We start from the raw sequence: 21,747 nt of genomic DNA on the forward strand, positions 1-21,747 counted from the left end.
CTAGTGGTTAGAGGGGGAGGCAGGTAGTCTAGTGTTTAGAGGGGGAGGCAGGTAGTCTAGTGGTTAGAGGGGGAGGCAGGTAGTCTAGTGGTTAGAGGGGGAGGCAGGTAGTCTAGTGGTTAAAGGGGGGGCAGGTAGTCTAGTGGTTAGAGGGGGAGGCAGGTAGTCTAGTGTTTAGAGGGGAGGCAGGTAGTCTAGTGGTTAGAGGGGGAGGCAGGTAGTCTAGTGGTTAAAGGGGGGCAGGTAGTCTAGTGGTTAGAGGGGGAGGCAGGTAGTCTAGTGGTTAAAGGGGGGGGGGGCAGGTAGTCTAGTGGTTAGAGGGGGAGGCAGGTAGTCTAGTGGTTTTTTATTTATTTTTTATTTCACCTGACATGATGACTCCTTGCTGTCCCCAGTCCACCTGGCCATGCTGCTGCTCCAGTTTCAACTGTTCTGCCTTACTATTATTCAACCATGCTGGTCATTTATGAACATTTGAACATCTTGGCCACGTTCTGTTATAATCTCCACCCGGCACAGCCAGAAGAGGACTGGCCACCCCACATATGCTCTCTCTAATTCTCTCTTTCTTTCTCTCTCTCTCGGAGGACCTGAGCCCTAGGACCGTGCCCCAGGACTACCTGACATGATGACTCCTTGCTGTCCCCAGTCCACCTGACTGTGCTGCTGCTCCAGTTTCAACTGTTCTGCCTTATTATTATTCGACCATGCTGGTCATTTATGAACATTTGAACATCTTGGTCATGTTCTGTTATAATCTCTACCCGGCACAGCCAGAAGAGGACTGGCCACCCCACATAGCCTGGTTCCTCTCTAGGTTTCTTCCTAGGTTTTGGCCTTTCTAGGGAGTTTTTCCTAGCCACCGTGCTTTTACACCTGCATTGTTTGCTGTTTGGGGTTTTAGGCTGGGTTTCTGTACAGCACTTTGAGATATCAGCTGATGTACGAAGGGCTATATAAATACATTTGATTGATTTGATTTGATTTGATTTAACCAGGTAGGCAAGTTGAGAACAAGTTCTCATTTACAATTGCAACCTGGCCAAGATAAAGCAAAGCAGTTAGACAGATACAACGACACAGAGTTACACATGGAGTAAAACAAACATACAGTCAATAATACAGTATAAACAAGTCTATATACAATGTGAGCAAATGAGGTGAGAAGGGAGGTAAAGGCAAAAAAGGCCATGGTGGCAAAGTAAATACAATATAGCAAGTAAAACACTGGAATGGTAGTTTTGCAATGGAAGAATGTGCAAAGTAGAAATAAAAATAATGGGGTGCAAAGGAGCAAAATTAATTAATTAATTAAATACAGTTGGGAAAGAGGTAATTGTTTGGGCTAAATTATAGGTGGGCTATGTACAGGTGCAGTAATCTGTGAGCTGCTCTGACAGTTGGTGCTTAAAGCTAGTGAGGGAGATAAGTGTTTCCAGTTTCAGAGATTTTTGTAGTTCGTTCCAGTCATTGGCAGCAGAGAATTGGAAGGAGAGGCAGCCAAAGAAAGAATTGGTTTTGGGGGTGACTAGAGAGATATACCTGCTGGAGCGTGTGCTACAGGTGGGAGATGCAATGGTGACCAGAGAGCTGAGATAAGGGGGGACTTTACCTAGCAGGGTCTTGTAGATGACATGGAGCCAGTGGGTTTGGCGACGAGTATGAAGCGAGGGCCAGCCAACGAGAGCGTACAGGTCGCAATGGTGGGTAGTATATGGGGCTTTGGTGACAAAACGGATTGCACTGTGATAGACTGCATCCAATTTGTTGAGTAGGGTATTGGAGGCTATTTTGTAAATGACATCGCCAAAGTCGAGGATTGGTAGGATGGTCAGTTTTACAAGGGTATGTTTGGCAGCATGAGTGAAGGATGCTTTGTTGCGAAATAGGAAGCCAATTCTAGATTTAACTTTGGATTGGAGATGTTTGATATGGGCCTGGAAGGAGAGTTTACAGTCTAACCAGACACCTAAGTATTTGTAGTTGTCCACGTATTCTAAGTCAGAGCCGTCCAGAGTAGTGATGTTGGACAGGCGGGTAGGTGCAGGTAGCGATCGGTTGAAGAGCATGCATTTAGTTTTACTTGTATTTAAGAGCAGTTGGAGGCCACGGAAGGAGAGTTGTATGGCATTGAAGCTTGCCTGGAGGGTTGTTAACACAGTGTCCAAAGAAGGGCCAGAAGTATACAGAATGGTGTCGTCTGCGTAGAGGTGGATCAGAGACTCACCAGCAGCAAGAGCGACCTCATTGATGTATACAGCGAAGAGAGTCGGTCCAAGAATTGAACCCTGTGGCACCCCCATAAAGACTGCCAGAGGTCCGGACAGCAGACACTCCGATTTGACACACTGAACTCTGGTGGTTAGAGGGGGGAGGCAGGTAGTCTAGTGTTTAGAGGGGGGAGGCAGGTAGTCTAGTGGTTAGAGGGGGAGGCAGGTAGTCTAGTGGTTAGAGGGGGAGGCAGGTAGCCTAGTGTTTAGAGGGGGAGGGGGTAGTCTAGTGGTTAGAGGGGGAGGCAGGTAGCCTAGTGTTTAGAGGGGGAGGCAGGTAGTCTAGTGGTTAGAGGGGGAGGCATGTAGCCTAGTGTTTAGAGGGGGAGGCAGGTAGTCTAGTGTTTAGAGGGGGAGGCAGGTAGTCTAGTTGTTAGAGGAGGAGGCAGGTAGACTAGTGGCAGGTAGCCTAGTGGTTAGAGGGGGAGGCAGGTAGTCTAGTGGTTAGAGGGGGGGAGGCAGGTAGTCTAGTGGTTAGAGGGGGAGGCAGGGTAGTCTAGTGGTTAGAGGGGGAGGCAGGTAGTCTAGTGGTTAGAGGGGGAGGCAGGGTAGTCTAGTGGTTAGAGGGGGAGGCAGGTAGTCTAGTGGTTAGAGGGGGAGGCAGGTAGTCTAGTGGTTAGAGGGGGAGGCAGGGTAGTCTAGTGGTTAGAGGGGGAGGTAGGGTAGTCTAGTGGTTAGAGGGGGAGGGCGAGGCAGGTAGTCTAGTGGTTAGAGGGGGTAAGGTAGTCTAGTGGTTAGAGGGGGAGGCAGGTAGTCTAGTGGTTAGAGGGGGAGGCAGGTAGTCTAGTGGTTAGAGGGGGAGGCAGGTAGTCTAGTGGTTAGAGGGGGAGGCAGGGTAGTCTAGTGGTTAGAGGGGGGAGGCAGGGTAGTCTAGTGGTTAGAGGGGGGAGGCAGGTAGTCTAGTGGTTAGAGGGGGAGGCAGGTAGTCTAGTGGTAGTCTCCCCCCCCTTACTCAGTGTTGGTCATTTAACCCACAGCTTGAGGGCCATTACTCAGTGTTGGTCATTTAACCCACAGCTTGAGGGCCATTACTCAGTGTTGGTCATTTAACCCACAGCTTGAGAGCCGTTACTCAGTGTTGGTCATTAAACCCACAGCTTTAGAACCCTCCCATTGGCTCCTCAGTGTCTCATTAGAACCCCTCCCATTGGCTCCTCAGTGTCTCATTAGAACCCTCCCATTGGCTCCTCAGTGTCTCATTAGAACCCCTCCCATTGGCTCCTCGGTGTCCCGTTAGAACCCCTCCCATTGGCTCCTCAGTGTCTCGTTAGAACCCCTCCCATTGGCTCCTCAGTGTCTCATTAGAACCCCTCCCATTGGCTCCTCAGTGTCTCATTAGAACCCCTCCCATTGGCTCCTCAGTGTCTCATTAGAACCCTCGCATTGCCTCCTCAGTGTCTCATTAGAACCCCTCCCATTGGCTCCTCAGTGTCTCATTAGAACCCTCCCATTGGCTCCTCAGTGTCTCATTAGAACCCTCCCATTGGCTCCTCAGTGTCTCATTAGAACCCCTCCCATTGGCTCCTCAGTGTCTCATTAGAACCCCTCCCATTGGCTCCTCAGTGTCTCATTAGAACCCCTCCCATTGGCTCCTCAGTGTCTCATTAGAACCCCTCCCATTGGCTCCTCAGTGTCTCGTTAGAACCCTCCCATTGGTCCTCGGTGGAATGCATGATATTCACAGCCAGGACCTCAGAAACCTTGTTACATTCCGCTCATGCATACCGAGAGTGAAAACAGACTATTGTTGACATGACCACTCCTTATCAGTGAGACTGGAGACGTGTGAGAGAAGCTCTGGGGTTGAATTAACATATGTATAGATCCTGAACCCAGCCACACCTCCCACTTGGGGTAAAACAATAGTCATTTCAACACCCGGAACCGAAACCCGTCTATCAGGAGAGACTGAAAACAATTGTGACCCCAATGCACCACAGCAGGAGTCGTACATGTGGTTAGCATACACACCTGGGTTTGTGGTCTGATATATTCAGGATGAGGATTTAGGGGGGGGACAGGGGCAGGTATTCTAGACAGAGTTTTGTCCTAAATACACCAGGCTACGGACTCATTTGAGGTTCAAATCACAGTTTTCACCGCCACAGAAATACACTGAAGCAGGCCCAGGTAGACAGAGTTTTGTCCTAAATACACCAGGCTACGGACTCATTTGAGGTTCAAATCACAGTTTTCACCGCCACAGAAATACACTGAAGCAGGCCCAGGTAGACAGAGTTTTGTCCTAAATACACCAGGCTACGGACTCATTTGAGGTTCAAATCACAGTTTTCACCGCCACAGAAATACACTGAAGCAGGCCCAGGTTTGGGCTCAGAAATACACTGAAGCAGGCCCAGGTTTGGGCTCAGAAATACACTGAAGCAGGCCCAGGTAGACAGAGTTTTGTCCTAAATACACCAGGCTACGGACTCATTTGAGGTTCAAATCACAGTTTTCACCGCCACAGAAATACACTGAAGCAGGCCCAGGTTTGGGCTCAGACAGGCGTGGTTAATGTTTTCGATTGTGTTCTCCTACTGACTGCTTCCCCTGGTGGTTGTGAGAGGAAAGAGCAGACTGAAGGTGTACAGTGGGGAGAAAAAAAACCATTACAACTAAAACCACAGAACAATGAGCCATATATTTTGCCAGAAGTTTCAATGTGAAGGATCTGGTTGGCGTGTTCCACTCACTACCAAATATGGTAATGAGAGGAAGTCCAGTGGTCAGCAGTGGGAGAAGAAGGAACGAAATTAATTTATGTCAACATTCTGCTCATTTTCTCATCTATGAAACATTTGAACTCCATTCAGTTTTCAGTTTCCAAAACTAGAATCAATATCAAACAGAGTGGGACTGCGTTTTGTAGACTTTAACCTTTGCCAACGTTTTGTTGTTGTTGATGAATGGTGTTGTTTAGGAATGCAAACGAGAAATGAGGTTTTTACACATGCGCACTTCACCGAGTAGGCGTTCCCTAACGGAAACATGCAAATGAATGCTTGAACGCACCAATAGAATTGAATGGCTCTTGCTTGGCTCTGCCCACCTCCTTGCTTGGTTCTGCCCCACTATGATTAATTTTGCTCCCATTTGGAACGACAAGCTTTGGTCTATCTTGGGTTAGTTATAAAAATAAATATTAGCTAAAACAGCTACTGCACGCATACTGCAAATTGTCTTTATGACTCAAAAGTACAGCATCTGCACATTTACCAGACGGACACCCTCATCAGCGGGGAGGGAAATTAACACCAGCCGAATGCTGGTAGAGTTTGGCATTGACTGATAGAATGTATATTATCACCAGCCACGTTGGCGGGTTGCCACTCAGTTCAATCCAAAAACCCACATGCAAAACAACGTATTTGTGTGTTATAACATTACATGCGTTTTCTATGTATTATCGTCATTATTTTCGGGAAGAAAATGTGGGCATCCACCAGCCACCCTGCTCATATGAGTTTACTGTCTGTGTCTTGAACCTGAAGACAGGAACCAGTGAATGCTGCTTCCACCCGTTATTTCCCCCCTGTTATAGATATTACAACCATGCGTGAACTTGTTTTACCTCAAAGACCAATGGCTGTGTTGCATTTGCTAATACCAGAAATTTGAGAGCAGCAATAAGCGGTCAAATCAAGGAATATTATTTGGTAGAATTGAAGAAGAAAACAATTACGTGTATTGATCAAAGAGGTCTTTGATTAATAAGATCTCGCGTTGATAGGATCAGATGACGCAAACCAACGAGAGAATCTGCGAGATCTGTGTTTTAAGGGGGTTCAACAGCACATGACCACATGTTCATTCCCTTCTGCGTAGCTACGCTAGAGTGTGTTCCGGAGCCTCGGCACACATTTTATTATCAAAAAAAAAACACAAAAAAAATATATAAAATAAATAAACACAAGGGAAGATTATTTTTTTGTAAGAAAAAGAAAAACTCGGTGAAGCAGGACTAACAAGTAACCCGTCGAAAATAGGACGAGATTTCGGAAGAGAAGGTCATTTTGTTCCATTTGATAACATTGCTGGAAAGGCGTGGGGTGATTTCATTTTAATAGTTAACCGAGACATTTTATTATTATTTTTTTATTAGCTAGAAGCTAACGTAGCAGGGGATTTTTTTTTGTTGTCGATATCGCATCTGTTATTATTGTAACGTTAACTAGTCGTAGTTTAAGAAATATTGTAGCTACTAGTAACTTTTTTGGTAATTTATTTCCTCCCGAAGGTAACGTTAGCTCGCTAGACACCAGGTAGCAGAATTAGCCAGCCGGCCCGCATTGCTTTTTTTGGGGCCTAAGTGCGAAGTAAGTTAACGTCCAAAACATTTTTTATTTTATTTTTTTAGCAAGCAGCAAATCTTCGGTGTCATAAGACACTATTTCACAGACGTTAACCTGACAACGTAACGTGTTTATTACCCTCCCGTATTATAAAAAAAAAAAAAAAAACCCGATCCGGTAGACATGAATCCAAGCGCCCCCAGTTACCCGATGGCCTCCCTCTACGTGGGCGACCTGCACCAGGATATCACCGAGGCCATGCTGTACGAGAAGTTCAGCCCCGCCGGGCCTATCCTCTCCATTCGAGTCTGCAGGGACATGATCACTCGTCGATCCCTCGGATATGCCTACGTTAACTTTCAACAACCAGCCGATGGTAAATATTGATGATTTATTTTATTTAAAAAAAATAATAATACATCGTATTTAATCGTCATGGTAATGGAATCACCAGTAAAAAAATATATATAACATGACGTGGCTCACACGTTCACGTTGCACCAAAAAAAATGTCAATCCGGTGTGATGAATAACATTAGGTCTAAGTACATAATCACGCGTCAACATTTGATTAACATGATTTCAGTTCAGCAAGCTATGTAGGCCAACGAGTTTTTCACTGTCCTAATTTGCTGTAGGGTTAATAATTAAATTGGGAGTATCGGCCGCATATGGTCTGCAATGGCGCGGTTTCCTTCAACCGCATTCTAATGGTACGGCTCCCGATATGTGTTTCTAGCTGAACGTGCCCTGGACACCATGAACTTCGACGTCATCAAAGGGAGACCTCTGCGTATCATGTGGTCTCAGCGTGACCCTTCCCTGAGGAAGAGTGGGGTGGGCAACATCTTCATCAAGAACCTGGACAAGTCCATTGACAACAAGGCCCTCTATGACACCTTCTCGGCGTTCGGAAACATCCTATCGTGCAAGGTAGGACGAGAGAGACGCTTTCTGGCTGTGTGTGGCTTCCATGTGCTGTGTTGTTCAACCCCCTCTCCCCTCCCCCCCAGTGTTGGTTGAAATGTGTGTTGAATTTTGAGTCTGTTGTTTTGGTGCGCATGATGTTTTTTAAAACCCACTGCCTGTGCTCTCCGATGTTTCTTCTCCCAGGTGGTTTGTGATGAGAATGGCTCAAAAGGCTATGGCTTTGTGCATTTTGAGACCCAGGAGGCGGCTGAAAGAGCCATTGAGAAAATGAACGGCATGCTGCTCAATGACAGAAAAGTGTAAGTGTGATCAGTCCTCGTGAACTTAGAGACCTAATCAATAATAGATGGGGGTGGAAGGGGGGGGGGGGGGGGATAGTCAGCTGTCTACAGAGTTAAAAATGCAACTCAAACCGTACAGAAATGTGACTTGAGTTGTAAACGTGAACTGGTTTTCAATTTCAACTGGATTCAAAAGAATGGTTTGATTTTCAAAGCATGATTTTTTTTTTCGTGTGAGTTCTAACTTTAATCTTACTAACTCAAGGTTTTTGTTTTTTGTGTCAACTAATATAGAACTGTTGCTCTGTAGCCTTGTGCTTCTCTACTCACAGCCTTATCAAACTCAATCCTCTTTTCCCTGGGCGGTTTAGTCAAAATGGTGGTAACAAACGCTACCAAGCTCACCCTCTCCAACTCTACAGAACAGGTAGCCCTTTCAACACACTATTCAACTCACACTATCATTTTATTAACATACAATAGGTTCGTCGGACGCTTCAAATCCCGCAAAGAGCGCGAGGCTGAGCTTGGAGCCAGAGCCAGAGAGTTCACCAACGTGTACATCAAGAACTTCGGCGAGGACATGGACGACGAGAAGCTCAGGGAGCTGTTTGGGAAATATGGTAAGTGTCTTCCACGTTCCACACCCGGGGGGGGTCCACGTGCTGTTGTTCCACACCCGGGGGGTCCGCGTGCTGTTGTTCCACACCCGGGGGGTCCACGTGCTGTTGTTCCACACCCGGGGGTTCATTCGGAAGCAAACGGCACCAAGTGAGGAGGCAGGGACCTACCTGATTTAATGTCCAATAACTAAACGTTTTGTCACGGCACTATAATGGAATCTAGCCCAGATTGTCGATTTTGTTCCTCGTGTAGTAAATGTGGGTTCCGTAGAGTTAGAATTTGATGTCGTTTTTGTGTTGGGTTCTACTGTTCCAGGACCGGCCCTGAGCATCAGGGTGATGACGGACGACAGCGGGAAGTCCCGAGGGTTCGGCTTCGTCAGCTTTGAGAGGCACGAGGATGCTCAGAGGGTGAGTTGTACCGTACATTTCCTTATTATCGCTTATTGTCTGGACGTTGAATAGAGCTACGTGTCCGTCCTGTAAACGACGGGGATGTTTGACCTCAACGGGACCGCCTGTATCCGTCACGTTCTCAGGCTGTAGACGAGATGAACGGGAAGGATTTTAACGGCCGCCAGGTCTACGTGGGCCGAGCCCAGAAGAAGGGAGAGCGCCAGACGGAGTTGAAACGCAAGTTTGAGCAGATGAAGCAGGACCGTATGACGCGCTACCAGGGGGTCAACCTGTACGTCAAGAATCTGGACGATGGCCTCGACGACGAGCGGCTGAGGAAGGAGTTCTCTCCTTTCGGTACCATCACCAGCGCCAAGGTAACCTTCCTACAACCTTCCTACAACCTTCCTACACCTTCCTACAACCTTCTACACCTTCCTACAACCTTCTACACCTTCCTACACCTTCCTACAACCTTCTACACCTTCCTACAACCTTCTACAACCCTTCTACAACCTTTCTACACCTTCCTACAACCTTCTACACATTCCTACAACCTTCTACAACCTTTCTACACCTTTCTACAACCTTCTACAACCTTCTACAACCTTCCTACAACCTTCTACACCTTCCTACAACCTTCTACACCTTCCTACAACCTTCTACACATTCCTACAACCTTTCTACACCTTCCTACAACCTTCTACACCTTCCTACAACCTTTCTACACACTTCTACACCTTCCTACACCTCCCCACAACCTTCTACACCTTCCTACAACCTTCTACACCTTCCTACACCCATCTATACCCTTCTACACCTTCCTACAACCTTCTACACCTTCCTACAACCTTCTACACCTTCCTACAACCTACACCCATCTATACCCTTCTACACCTTCCTACAACCTTCTACACCTTCCTACAACCTTCCTAAGTCAACATCACCCTCTGAGCCATTACTGTAGTGTGGTGGTACGCTTGTTGCCTGTCTCTATATAGCGGTGTGGTCTATAGGCCCCTGTCTTTCTGGTTCAGAAACCCCTTTTTATTTAATGTGCCTCTCTCTCTAGGTGATGATGGAAGGTGGTCGCAGCAAGGGCTTCGGCTTCGTGTGCTTCTCCTCCCCGGAGGAGGCCACCAAGGCCGTGACGGAGATGAACGGGCGCATCGTGGCCACCAAGCCTCTGTACGTGGCGCTGGCCCAGAGGAAAGAGGAGCGCCAGGCTCACCTCACCAACCAGTACATGCAGAGGATGGCCACCGTCCGGCCCGTACCCAACCCAGTCCTCAACCCCTACCAGCCTGCCCCTCCCTCTGGGTACTTCATGGCTGCCATCCCCCAGACTCAGAACCGCGCTGCCTACTACTCCACCAATCAGCTGGCTCAGCTGAGACCGGGCCCACGCTGGGCCACCCAGGGCGTCAGACCACAACGTAATAATGACATTTATTATTTAGACATTTTTTATTTTAGTCAACAGTTTCACTCCAGACTAGAACCCTATAGCTCCATCCAGGAAGTGGTTTGTTTTAATTTGTCCGTTCTGCTTTCAGACTTCCAGAACATGCCCAACGCCATGCGCCCGTCCGCCCCTAGGCCGCAGACCTTCGGCGCCATGAGGCCCTCGTCCTCCCAGGTGCCACGCATGATGGCCGGCCAGAGAATGGGTGAGTTTACCCGGTTAACCCAGAGAGTGGGTGAGTTAACCCAGAGAGTGGGTGAGTTAACCCAGAGAATGGGTGAGTTTACCTGGTGAACCCAGAGAATGGGTGAGTTTACCTGGTGAACCCAGAGAATGGGTGAGTTTACCTGGTTAACCCGGAGAATGGGTGAGTTTACCTGGTTAACCCGGAGGATGGGTGAGTTTACCTGGTTAACCCGGAGGATGGGTGAGTTTACCTGGTTAACCCAGAGGATGGGTGAGTTTACCTGGTTAACCCAGAGGATGGGTGAGTTTACCTGGTTAACCCAGAGGATGGGTGAGTTTACCTGGTTAACCCAGAGGATGGGTGAGTTTACCTGGTTAACCCAGAGGATGGGTGAGTTTACCTGGTTAACCCAGAGGATGGGTGAGTTTACCTGGTTAACCCAGAGGATGGGTGAGTATGGTAGTAGGTGGTAGTATGGTCTGGTAGTAGGTGCCTTTGAACGGGGGTATGGTAGTATGGGTGCCTTTGAACGGGGGTATGGTAGTAGGAGCCTTTGAACGGGGGTATGGTAGTATAGGTGCCTTTGAACGGGGTATGGTAGTAGGTGCCTTTGAACGGGGGGTGTGGTAGTAGGTGCCTTTGAACGGGGTGTGGTAGTAGGTGCCTTTGAACGGGGATGTGGTAGTAGGTGCCTTTGAACGGGGTGTGGTAGGAGGTGCCTTTGAACGGGGTATGGTAGGAGGTGCCTTTGAACGGGGTGTGGTAGTTGGTGCCTTTGAACGGGGTGTGGTAGTTGGTGCCTTTGAACGGGGGTGTGGTAGTAGGTGCCTTTGAACGGGGGTATGGTAGGAGGTGCCTTTGAACGGGGGTGTGGTAGTTGGTGCCTTTGAACGGGGGTGTGGTAGTTGGTGCCTTTGAACGGGGGTGTGGTAGTAGGTGCCTTTGAACGGGGGTCTGGTAGTAGGTGCCAGGCGCCCCGGTTTGTCAAGAACTGCAACGCTGCTGGGTTTTTCAGACTCAACAGTATCCCGTGTGTATCAAGAATGGTCCACCACCCAAAGGACATCCAGCCAACTTGACACAACTGTGGGAACGCTTTCAACATCTTGTAGAGTACATGTCCCGAAGAATTGAGGCTGTTATGGGGGGGGTGCAACTCAATATTAGGAACGTGTTCTTAATGTTTTGTACGCTCACCACGTCTCGAAATATATGAATCTGTCTCTTGGATGTTGACCGACTTCTTCCTCCTCTCCCCTCTTCTCTCTCCTTTCCTCTCCCCTCTCTCTCCTTTCCTCTCCCCTCTCTCTCCTTTCCTCTCCCCTCTCTCTCCTTTCCTCTCCCCTCTCTCTCCTTTCCTCTCCCCTCTCTCTCCTTTCCTCTCCCCTCCTCTCTGTCCTCTTCCTCCTCTCCCCTCTTCCTCTCCCCTCTCTTTCCTCTCCCCTCCTTTTCCTCTCCCCTCCTCTTTCCTCCTCTCCAGCCACCCAGGCCCTGGGCCAGCGTCCTGCCGGTGCGGCGGCTGCTGCAGCCCCGGTGAGGATGCCTCAGTACAAGTATGCAGCAGGCGTGAGGAACCCCCAGCAGCACATGGCCAGCCAGCCCCAGGTGCCCATGCAGCAGCCGGCTGTCCACGTCCAGGGACAGGAGCCTCTGACGGCCTCCATGCTGGCGGCTGCTCCTCCTCAGGAACAGAAGCAGATGTTGGGTGAGTCTCTTTTTTACTGACCTTCCCGTCTCCTTCAGTTAAAGGTGCTTTCCTCTGCATTGGAAGGTCAGGAAGATGTCCGTAATATATCTGTAGTAATAGTGGAATGATAGTTTCATAATGTTGCTTAACCCGGCGGCGTTGTGGATTGGCTGATTTTCGCCTGTTGATTTCTCCTGGCCATTTCCCGGTTGCTAAAATTCAAAATATTTTGGTTAACTTTGGTTTTATGTGATAAAATAATCAGTCATTGTGTAGAGAATCATTGTTCCGTCTAAAACTGCTGTTAAATGTCTTTTCAATCATAAAATATTGTCTTTTCAGTTATTTGAAGCTGGTGCACAAAAAAACTTAACAGGAAGTATAGAAATAGCGACATAGATCATATCTACCTCTTCTTAGACTTGCTTTCACTGAGAATGACAGATCTATAACGCCCATTTCTATGTGAATCTGGTCTGGTCGCCCAAAAAGCTACACACCGTTTGCAGCTTCTTCTTTTTCAAAACGACTAATCAACATTTTTATGTGCTCTTTGTCAATGATGTATTCTGTAAAAATGTCTGAACTTATGACTTTCAGTGATTCTTATTTATTTTTAAACTGAGACAAAGAGCCCGACCTGTCAGTCATGAACCACTGAAGAAGTAGCATCTGTTGTTCTGACTGCTGGCCCTCAATGGCTGCCGAGCCTTTTTCTGGGTCCTTTACTGATGCTGAATTCTCTCTGTCTCTCTCTTCCCCCCCTCCTCATTCTCCAGGCGAGCGTCTGTTCCCTCTCATCCAAAACATGCACCCCAGTCTGGCTGGAAAGATCACCGGCATGCTGTTGGAGATAGACAACTCCGAGTTGCTCCACATGCTGGAGTCTCCCGAGTCTCTCCGTTCCAAGGTGGACGAGGCTGTGGCTGTGCTGCAGGCTCACCAGGCCAAGGAGTCCGCCCAGAAGCCCTCCAACCCCGCCGGAGTCCCCAGCTAAGAACCGGTAACAACTATATTTAAACTGTAAATGTATTATTTAATCAGTTTTTTTTTTTTAAAGTGTTACATCGACGTTGTCATGCTACTAATGTTTAACGTTTGTTTGTTTGTTTCAGAGACGGTAATCCTTTAACTTGCTTCACCGAAGAAAATGGTAGAAAAAATTTAAACATGGAAAAAAAAAACCTTTGAAAACTCTGAAAACATTGTAAAAAATGAATAAAGTTTTTCTTTACAAAAAAAATGAATACAATATCTGCCGGGTCTAGAGAAGATTAAGCCAGTAAAGTGGACAAACAAAACAAAAACAAAAACAAAAATAGCAAAAAAAACTTAAATCTTAATTATTGAAAAACATGTTTGACAAATGTGACCATAAAAAGAAAAACATTCCATTGTTTTTTTATTTCCTCTTCCAGTATCAATACTCAGAATATCAGCTGTTGTGTTTCGGAGATGAGATAGCTGAGTACTTTGTCATTTGGATTGTAAACGGCTAAATTAAAGATATCAAACACTTTAAAATGGCCGTCTTTTCCTTTTTGAGCTGGTGCACGAAGGTTCATCCTATAACCTCTTTTGTAGATGGCATTCGCATTATAGTCAGTCCAAAAGGCAGGATTATTACGATGATGAGCCCCCCCCACACACACTTTTTAGTGCACTGTAGTTGCTAATGGAAACGCTGACCTGTACTGTTGAGATGATGGGTGCTACAGAGAACTAGTGTGGTGTAGCAGGAGCTGTGGTCTGCCACTAGGTGGCGCTGTAGTTTACAGTGATAATGGAGGTGACTCGTGTGTACTTGGAGTAGCAGGAGCTGTGGTCTGCCACTAGGTGGCGCTGTAGGTTACAGTAATAATGGAGGTGACTCGTGTGTGTGCTTGGAGTAGCAGGAGCTGTGGTCTGCCACTAGGTGGCGCTGTAGGTTACAGTAATAATGGAGGTGACTCGTGTGAGGTACAGCTCCAGCTGATCACCAGTTTACTTTACAACCTCCCAAATATGGTCTCTCTTTGTAAACTAATGAGAGTTTTCTTCTGAGGTGACCAGCAATGTTAAAGGCAGGTGTGACTGGTCAACCAGTGATCTGACATCTGTGACCCTCCAGTACTCTGAATGACTGGTCAACCAGTGGTCTAACATCTTTGACCCTCCAGTACTCTGAATGACTGGTCAACCAGTGATCTGACACCTGTGACCCTCCAGTACTCTGAATGACTGGTCAACCTGTCCAATCTGACGGCTAGACACCAATATCACTAGACAACTAGCCTACAGCTAGACACCAATATCACTAGACAACTAGCCTACAGCTAGACACCAATATCACTAGACAACTAACCTACAGCTAGACACCAATATCACTAGACACCAATATCACTAGCCAACTAGCCTACAGCTAGACACCAATATCACTAGACAACTAGCCTACAGCTAGACACCAATATCACTAGACACCAATATCACTAGCCTAGACACCAAGCTAGACACCAATATCACTAGACAACTAGCCTACAGCTAGACACCAATATCACTAGACAACTAGCCTACAGCTAGACACCAATATCACTAGCCTACAGCTAGACACCAATATCACTAGACAACTAGCCTACAGCTAGACACCAATATCACTAGACAACTAGCCTACAGCTAGACACCAATATCACTAGACACCAATATCACTAGACACCAATATCATTAGACAACTAGCCTACAGCTAGACACCAATATCACTAGACAACTAGCCTACAGCTAGACACCAATATCACTAGACAACTAGCCTACAGCTAGACACCAATATCACTAGACAACTAGCCTACAGCTAGACACCAATATCACTAGACAACTAGCCTACAGCTAGACACCAATATCACTAGCCTACAGCTAGACACCAATATCACTAGACAACTAGCCTACAGCTAGACACCAATATCACTAGACAACTAGCCTACAGCTAGACACCAATATCACTAGACACCAATATCACTAGCCTACAGCTAGACACCAATATCACTAGACAACTAGCCTACAGCTAGACACCAATATCACTAGACAACTAGCCTACAGCTAGACACCAATATCACTAGACAACTAGCCTACAGCTAGACACCAATATCACTAGACACTAGACACCAATATCAAGCTAGACACCAATATCACTAGACACACTAGACACCAATACAGCTAGACAACTAGCCTACAGCTAGACACCAATATCACTAGACAACTAGCCTACAGCTAGACACCAATATCACTAGACAACTAGCCTACAGCTAGACACCAATATCACTAGACAACTAGCCTACAGCTAGACACCAATATCACTAGACAACTAGCCTACAGCTAGACACCAATATCACTAGCCTACAGCTAGACACCAATATCACTAGCCTACAGCTAGACACCAATATCACTAGACACAAATATCACTAGACAACTAGCCTACAGCTAGACACCAATATCACTAGCCTACAGCTAGACACCAATATCACTAGACAACTAGCCTACAGCTAGACACCAATATCACTAGACACCAATATCACTGGACAACTAGCCTACAGCTAGACACCAATATCACTAGACAACTAGCCTACAGCTAGACACCAATATCACTAGACAACTAGCCTACAGCTAGACACCAATATCACTAGACAACTAGCCTACAGCTAGACACCAATATCACTAGACAACTAGCCTACAGCTAGACATCAATATCACTAGACAACTAGCCTACAGCTAGACATCAATATCACTAGACAACTAGCCTACAGCTAGACACCAATATCACTAGACAACTAGCCTACAGCTAGACACCAATATCACTAGACAACTAACCTACAGCTAGACACCAATATCACTAGACACCAATATCACTAGACAACTAACCTACAGCTAGACACCAATATCACTAGACACCAATATCACTAGACAACTAGCCTACAGCTAGACACCAATATCACTAGACAACTAGCCTACAGCTAGACACCAATATCACTAGACAACTAGCCTACAGCTAGACACCAATATCACTAGACAACTAGCCTACAGCTAGACACCAATATCACTAGACAACTAGCCTACAGCTAGACACCAATATCACTAGCCAACTAGCCTACAGCTAGACACCAATATCACTAGACACAAATATCACTAGACAACTAGCCTACAGCTAGACACCAATATCACTAGCCAACTAGCCTACAGCTAGACACCAATATCACTAGACACAAATATCACTAGACAACTAGCCTACAGCTAGACACCAATATCACTAGACACCAATATCACTAGACAACTAGCCTACAGCTAGACACCAATATCACTAGACACCAATATCACTAGACAACTACTACAGCTAGACACCAATATCAGCCTAGACACCAATATCACTAGACAAACTAGACACCAATATCACTACCAATATCACTAGACACCAATATCACTAGACAACTAGCCTACAGCTAGACACCAATATCACTAGACAACTAGCCTACAGCTAGACACCAATATCACTCAATATCACTAGCCTACAGCTACAGACACCAATATCACTAGCCTACAGCTAGACACCAATATCACTAGCCTACAGCTAGACACCAATATCACTAGCCTACAGCTAGACACCAATATCACTAGACAACTAGCCTACAGCTAGACACCAATATCACTAGACAACTAGCCGACAGCTAGACATCAATATCACTAGACAACTAGCCTACAGCTAGACACCAATATCACTAGACAACTAGCCTACAGCTAGACACCAATATCACTAGACAACTAGCCTAAGGTGGTTTAGTATCATCTGAATGGGCTATAAGGTGGTTTAGTATCATCTGAATGGGCTATAAGGTGGTTTAGTACCATCTGAATGGGCTATAAGGTGGTTTAGTATCATCTGAATGGGCTATAAGGTGGTTTAGTATCATCTGAATGGGCTACACAGTGGTTTAGTATCATCTGAATGGACTATAAGGTGGTTTAGTATCATCTGAATGGACTATAAGGTGGTTTAGTATCATCTGAATGGGCTACAAGGTGGTTTAGTATCATCTGAATGGGCTATACAGTGGTTTAGTATCATCTGAATGGGCTATAAGGTGGTTTAGTATCATCTGAATGGGCTATAAGGTGGTTTAGTATCATCTGAATGGGCTATAAGGTGGTTTAGTATCATCTGAATGGGCTACACAGTGGTTTAGTATCATCTGAATGGGCTATAAGGTGGTTTAGTACCATCTGAATGGGCTATAAGGTGGTTTAGTACCATCTGAATGGGCTATAAGGTGGTTTAGTATCATCTGAATGGGCTATAAGGTGGTTTAGTACCATCTGAATGGGCTATAAGGTGGTTTAGTATCATCTGAATGGGCTATAAGGTGGTTTAGTATCATCTGAATGGGCTATAAGGTGGTTTAGTATCATCTGAATGGGCTATAAGGTGGTTTAGTATCATCTGAATGGGCTATAAGGTGGTTTAGTACCATCTGAATGTGCTATAAGGTGGTTTAGTACCATCTGAATGGGCTATAAGGTGGTTTAGTATCATCTGAATGGGCTATAAGGTGGTTTAGTATCATCTGAATGGGCTATAAGGTGGTTTAGTATCATCTGAATGGGCTATAAGGTGGTTTAGTACCATCTGAATGGGCTATAAGGTGGTTTAGTATCATCTGAATGGGCTATAAGGTGGTTTAGTATCATCTGAATGTGCTACAAGGTGGTTTAGTATCATCTGAATGGGCTATACAGTGGTTTAGTATCATCTGAATGGGCTATAAGGTGGTTTAGTATCATCTGAATGGGCTATAAGGTGGTTTAGTATCATCTGAATGGGCTATAAGGTGGTTTAGTTTCATCTGAATGTGCTATAAGGTGGTTTAGTATCATCTGAATGGGCTATAAGGTGGTTTAGTATCATCTGAATGGGCTATAAGGTGGTTTAGTATCATCTGAATGGGCTATAAGGTGGTTTAGTATCATCTGAATGTGCTATAAGGTGGTTTAGTATCATCTGAATGGGCTCTGAATGGGTGGTTTAGTACCATCTGAATGGGCTATAAGGTGGTTTAGTACCATCTGAATGGGCTATAAGGTGGTTTAGTATCATCTGAATGGGCTATAAGGTGGTTTAGTACCATCTGAATGGGCTATAAGGTGGTTTAGTATCATCAGTGGTTTAGTATCATCTGAATGGGCTATAAGGTGGTTTAGTATCATCTGAATGGGCTATAAGGTGGTTTAGTATCATCTGAGTGGGCTATAAGGTGGTTTAGTATCATCTGAATGGGCTATAAGGTGGTTTAGTATCATCTGAATGGGCTATAAGGTGGTTTAGTACCATCTGAATGTGCTATAAGGTGGTTTAGTACCATCTGAATGGGCTATAAGGTGGTTTAGTATCATCTGAATGGGCTATAAGGTGGTTTAGTATCATCTGAATGGGCTATAAGGTGGTTTAGTATCATCTGAATGGGCTATAAGGTGGTTTAGTACCATCTGAATGGGCTATAAGGTGGTTTAGTATCATCTGAATGGGCTATAAGGTGGTTTAGTATCATCTGAATGTGCTACAAGGTGGTTTAGTATCATCTGAATGGGCTATACAGTGGTTTAGTATCATCTGAATGGGCTATAAGGTGGTTTAGTATCATCTGAATGGGCTATAAGGTGGTTTAGTATCATCTGAATGGGCTATAAGGTGGTTTAGTTTCATCTGAATGTGCTATAAGGTGGTTTAGTATCATCTGAATGGGCTATAAGGTGGTTTAGTATCATCTGAATGGGCTATAAGGTGGTTTAGTATCATCTGAATGTGCTATAAGGTGGTTTAGTATCATCTGAATGGGCTACACAGTGGTTTAGTACCATCTGAATGGGCTATAAGGTGGTTTAGTACCATCTGAATGGGCTATAAGGTGGTTTAGTACCATCTGAATGGGCTATAAGGTGGTTTAGTATCATCTGAATGGGCTATAAGGTGGTTTAGTACCATCTGAATGGGCTATAAGGTGGTTTAGTATCATCAGTGGTTTAGTATCATCTGAATGGGCTATAAGGTGGTTTAGTATCATCTGAATGGGCTATAATGTGGTTTAGTACCATCTGAATGGACTATAAGGTGGTTTAGTATCATCTGAATGGGCTATAAGGTGGTTTAGTACCATCTGAATGTGCTATAAGGTGGTTTAATATTGTCTTATTTAGAAGGCCACAACTTCCTTAAATTGTCACCCGTGTTCTTCATAATTGCGTATCAAATACTAGAAACCACCCTAATGCGTGAAAACAAAAGAAAACATTGATCTACATTTCCCTTTCCTCCTGTGGATTCATTTACCAGGAGCCGGTTTTCAAGAGCCCATTTTCCACCATGTACCAGCATGCACCTACCGGGACGTTCGCTATGAAACAATCTGCCTTACCTGACTGTCCCCCCTGGGTGGACCCTCGTGTCACCTACCGGGACGTCCCCTATGAAACGATCTGCCTTACCTGACTGTCCCCCCTGGGTGGACCCTCGTGTCACCTACCGGGACGTCCCCTATGAAACGATCTGCCTTACCTGACTGTCCCCCCTGGGTGGACCCTCGTGTCACCTACCGGGACGTTCGCTATGAAACGATCTGCCTTACCTGACTGTCCCCCCTGGGTGGACCCTCGTGTCACCTACCGGGACGTCCCCTATGAAACGATCCGCCTACCTGACTGTCCCCCCTGGGTGGACCCTCGTGTCACCTACCGGGACGTCCGCTATGAAACGATCCGTCTACCTGACTGTCCCCCCTGGGTGGACCCTCGTGTCACCTACCGGGACGTCCCCTATGAAACGATCCGTCTACCTGACTGTCCCCCCTGGGTGGACCCTCGTGTCACCTACCGGGACGTCCGCTATGAAACGATTCGTCTACCTGACTGTCCCCCCTGGGTGGACCCTCGTGTCACCTACCGAGACGTCCCCTATGAAACGATCTGCCTTACCTGACTGTCCCCCCTGGGTGGACCCTCGTGTCACCTACCGGGACGTCCCCTATGAAACGATCCGTCTACCTGACTGTCCCCCCTGGGTGGACCCTCGTGTCACCTACCGGGACGTCCCCTATGAAACAATCCGTCTACCTGACTGTCCCCCCTGGGTGGACCCTCGTGTCACCTACCGGGGACGTCCCCTATGAAACGATCCGTCTACCTGACTGTCCCCCTGGGTGGACCCTCGTGTCACCTACCCTGTGGCTCTGAGCTGTGACTGCAGCCTCTGTAACATGGGACACTTCTGACTGTACCATCGAGAGCCTGCAGCCAGACTTCTGACTGTACCATCGAGAGCCTGTAGCCAGACTTCTGCATCACCCAAAGAGTTCTAACGGATGGGGCCATGTGGAGACATGGCAGCCAACATGTTACATTACACCCTCCTATGTAATGGCATGTTATATTACACCTGTCTATGTAATGGCATGTTATATTACACCTGTCTATGTAATGGCATGTTATATTACACCTGTCTATGTAATGGCATGTTATATTACACCTGTCTATGTAATGACATGTTATATTACACCTGTCTATGTAATGACATGTTATATTACACCTGTCTATGTAATGGCATGTTATATTACACCTGTCTATGTAATGACATGTTATATTACACCCTCCTATGTAATGACATGTTATATTACACCTGTCTATGTAATGACATGTTATATTACACCTGTCTATGTAATGGCATGTTATATTACACCTGTCTATGTAATGGCATGTTATATTACACCTGTCTATGTAATGGCATGTTATATTACACCTGTCTATGTAATGGCATGTTATATTACACCTGTCTATGTAATGGCATGTTATATTACACCTGTCTATGTAATGGCATGTTATATTACACCTGTCTACGTAATGGCATGTTATATTACACCTGTCTACGTAATGGCATGTTATATTACACCTGTCTATGTAATGGCATGTTATATTACACCTGTCTATGTAATGACATGTTATATTACACCTGTCTATGTAATGGCATGTTATATTACACCTGTCTATGTAATGACATGTTATATTACACCTGTCTATGTAATGGCATGTTATATTACACCTGTCTATGTAATGGCATGTTATATTACACCCTCCTATGTAATGACATGTTATATTACACCTGTCTATGTAATGACATGTTATATTACACCTGTCTATGTAATGACATGTTATATTACACCTGTCTATGTAATGGCATGTTATATTACACCTGTCTATGTAATGGCATGTTATATTACACCTGTCTATGTAATGGCATGTTATATTACACCCTCCTATGTAATGGCATGTTATATTACACCTGTCTATGTAATGACATGTTATATTACACCTGTCTATGTAATGGCATGTTATATTACACCTGTCTATGTAATGGCATGTTATATTACACCTGTCTATGTAATGGCATGTTATATTACACCTGTCTACGTAATGGCATGTTATATTACACCTGTCTATGTAATGGCATGTTATATTACACCTGTCTATGTAATGACATGTTATATTACACCTGTCTACGTAATGGCATGTTATATTACACCTGTCTATGTAATGGCATGTTATATTACAC

General features: G+C 45.6%; 1 protein-coding gene and 1 non-coding gene across 2 annotated transcripts; both read left to right on the forward strand.

Annotated features, from left to right (window-relative positions):
* Positions 1 to 6,075: 6,075 nt before the first annotated feature.
* LOC115127676 (polyadenylate-binding protein 1A) lies at positions 6,076 to 13,658 on the forward strand. Its single transcript, XM_065027264.1, has 11 exons — positions 6,076 to 6,941; positions 7,305 to 7,498; positions 7,679 to 7,794; positions 8,260 to 8,397; positions 8,708 to 8,810; positions 8,939 to 9,172; positions 9,868 to 10,231; positions 10,352 to 10,465; positions 11,928 to 12,152; positions 12,914 to 13,137; positions 13,250 to 13,658. Exons 1-10 carry the CDS (start codon positions 6,749 to 6,751, stop codon positions 13,129 to 13,131), a joined length of 1,899 nt encoding a protein of 632 aa, XP_064883336.1. The 5' UTR covers positions 6,076 to 6,748; the 3' UTR covers positions 13,132 to 13,137; positions 13,250 to 13,658.
* LOC115127677 (small nucleolar RNA SNORD72) lies at positions 12,685 to 12,767 on the forward strand. The gene has a single exon (XR_003863410.1). It is a non-coding gene; the product is annotated as a small nucleolar RNA SNORD72 (small nucleolar RNA).
* Positions 13,659 to 21,747: the final 8,089 nt, after the last annotated feature.

The sequence above is a fragment of the Oncorhynchus nerka genome, linkage group LG14 (genome assembly GCF_034236695.1).
Source record: "Oncorhynchus nerka isolate Pitt River linkage group LG14, Oner_Uvic_2.0, whole genome shotgun sequence".
Lineage (NCBI taxonomy): Eukaryota > Metazoa > Chordata > Actinopteri > Salmoniformes > Salmonidae > Oncorhynchus > Oncorhynchus nerka.